Source organism: Rosa rugosa, chromosome 1 (genome assembly GCF_958449725.1).
Source record: "Rosa rugosa chromosome 1, drRosRugo1.1, whole genome shotgun sequence".
NCBI lineage: Eukaryota > Viridiplantae > Streptophyta > Magnoliopsida > Rosales > Rosaceae > Rosa > Rosa rugosa.
The window spans coordinates 38,464,586-38,466,850 of record NC_084820.1 but is presented as its reverse complement, the minus strand read 5'-3'; the positions used below and the strand labels follow the sequence as shown (position 1 = coordinate 38,466,850).

The window sequence follows — 2,265 nt, the reverse complement described above, 5'->3', positions numbered from 1 at the left end:
TGGAAGATTCTTTTCTTTCACTTTCCACTGCTTTACTTGAGAAGATCATAGTAGTTGAAAATATATTTCTTGTCAGTGAATTTTTCAGTTTTTAGTAGAGGTTATTCTGAACAAAGCATATCCGAACATACAATTTCGTGAAAGGAAAAGAAAAATCCAAAAAGCCAATGCAACTGGACTGGAACTTAAAAAATGAGAAATACCAACCATTGGTTTGAAGCATGAGCTTCCAAAGCAAATTAGGGAATTCCTGATTAATAAGCAATAAAACCTTTTATTTATTGATAGAGAAGGAGAGCAGTACCACATTATTATTTTTTGAAGTAGCGCCAAGTAACATTTGGCTTTGCTGTTTACAGGCTGTCATTATAATTATCAAGGATAAACCTCAATAAGAGACCTTAAACCCAAAATGGGAGTTATCTTATAGTCACTGAAACCAGCATCAGTGAAGAGCTTAGCCCATTCTTTCTCATTCCTTTCTTTTCCTGTGACGAGGGCCATCATCAGCATGTCGAAGAACAGCTGCGTTTCAATTGATTCCTCATCGCCTTTCTGGTTCTCCATCATCATATCTATGATAATCACCTTGCCTTTCTTGTCCTTGCTTGTAATTGCCTCTCTAGATCGCTTGAGTATTTTGACACATTCTTCATCGTTCCAGTCATGCAATATCCACTGCTCGTGACATAAAATAACGATAAGCATTAGAAGTGCTTTGGTCTTGGTCCAGAGTTTTATATTGGTCAGTGAATTAGATATAGGAGTGACTGTTACTTTGTGTTTTAAATAGTTGCCTAAAATAATGCATTTTAATCGCAAGTAGAATAGCATATAGAAGAAATATACATAATATCCAAACTTTTTTAGGATAAAATTATATCTGAAATTTAATTACCTTGAGTAAAACTGTATCGGCAGGAGGAACTGCCTCAAACATGTCACCTCCAGTATATTTCAAGTTCTTACTTCCTTGCAGGTCAGCCACCACATGTGGGAGATCAAGTACAGTGCATTCAATATGTGGGAATGCATCAGCAATGGCCTTTGCCACAGTTCCTGTACCACCTCCAACATCAACCAATGACTCTAATCCCTCAAACACTCCTTTGCAATCATCGATGATCACGCTGGTGACCAACCGAGCATCGCTAGCCATGGCATCGTTGAAGAAATGGGCAATACTTGGCTGATGGTTCCCGTAATCCCAAAATGTCATCCCATGTGCTGTGTCAAATGGCGTAGGGTCATCATTTTGGAACCAAGTGCTCAAGTAATTCCATGGTTTGGTCAAAACAGGATCGAGCATGGCAGTTAAGAAGGGCGTTAGGCTTAAGGGATGATCCTTCAGAAGGAGCTGGGAAGCATCAGTAAGGGTATAACCTTCCTCATCAGTTTTACTCAGCTTTTTCTTAGCAAAGAAGCCAGAGTGCACCAATATTCGCATGAGGCGGTAGACGCTGTGGGATTTGGTTGGGTGGATTGGTAGTGCAGATGTGAGCTCAGAAAGAGTCATGGGGTAGCCATGTTTGTTGATGATATCTGGTATACCTAGTTGAATTGCAGATTTGAGGGACATGGAGTTTATGAAGCTGAAGATGTGGTTCCAGATGTGGGCTTGAGCATGAAGTAGCTCGTTGGAATGCTCTCCATTTGACCATTTTTGGTTAAGGTGTCTAAAGCTGTTTAGCCTTTCCATATTGATCAACTCTTTGTGTTGTATATCAGAACACATGTAATGAGCACTATATATAGACTTTTTTTTTATTATTATATATAGACTTCAGAGTGCTCATTATAGTGCACTATATAATATCATGAAGTAGCCAGTTTAATTTTTTTTTTTTTTGGGGATTATTTTTGGACCAATTTCAATACATTAATGGAAATTACCCTTAATCCTAGAAATTAAAATCCCAAATTACCCTTAACTCTATAAAAATGAAATCCTCTCTTAGAATTAAGGAAAAATATCACAAATGGTCACTCAGGTAGGACCCATTCGACACTTAACTCACTGTATTTTCAACAATACACTTAACTCACTCACTTTTACATCCGTCTTTTATTTAACTCACTGTCGTTAATTCTACCATTAAAATTGAGGGTATATTTGTCTAAACACTAAAAAAATGCATTTCAACTTAAAAAAAATTGAAAAAAATTGACAAATATTAATTTTCAAATTAAATTTAAATTAAAATAAAAAAAAATTTATTAGAAATTTCAGAAATTAAAAAAAAATTGAAATTAAGTTAAAAAAGT

General features: G+C 36.0%; 1 protein-coding gene across 1 annotated transcript; it reads right to left on the bottom strand.

The window, feature by feature from the left end:
• Positions 1-254: 254 nt before the first annotated feature.
• Positions 255-1,732, bottom strand: LOC133724840 (probable O-methyltransferase 3). Its single transcript, XM_062151716.1, has 2 exons — positions 899-1,732; positions 255-678 (listed from the first exon to the last, which is right to left on the bottom strand). Exons 1-2 carry the CDS (start codon positions 1,697-1,699, stop codon positions 376-378), a joined length of 1,104 nt encoding a protein of 367 aa, XP_062007700.1. The 5' UTR covers positions 1,700-1,732; the 3' UTR covers positions 255-375.
• Positions 1,733-2,265: the final 533 nt, after the last annotated feature.

Excerpts from the sequence above, each read along its gene's own strand:
- LOC133724840 (XM_062151716.1), bottom strand. The coding sequence starts at position 1,699 with ATGGAAAGGCTAAACAGCTTTAGACACCTTAACCAAAAATGGTCAAAT. Across the intron at positions 679-898 it reads CCGATACAGTTTTACTCAAG|TGGATATTGCATGACTGGAA; the intron begins GTAATTAAATTT and ends TGTCACGAGCAG.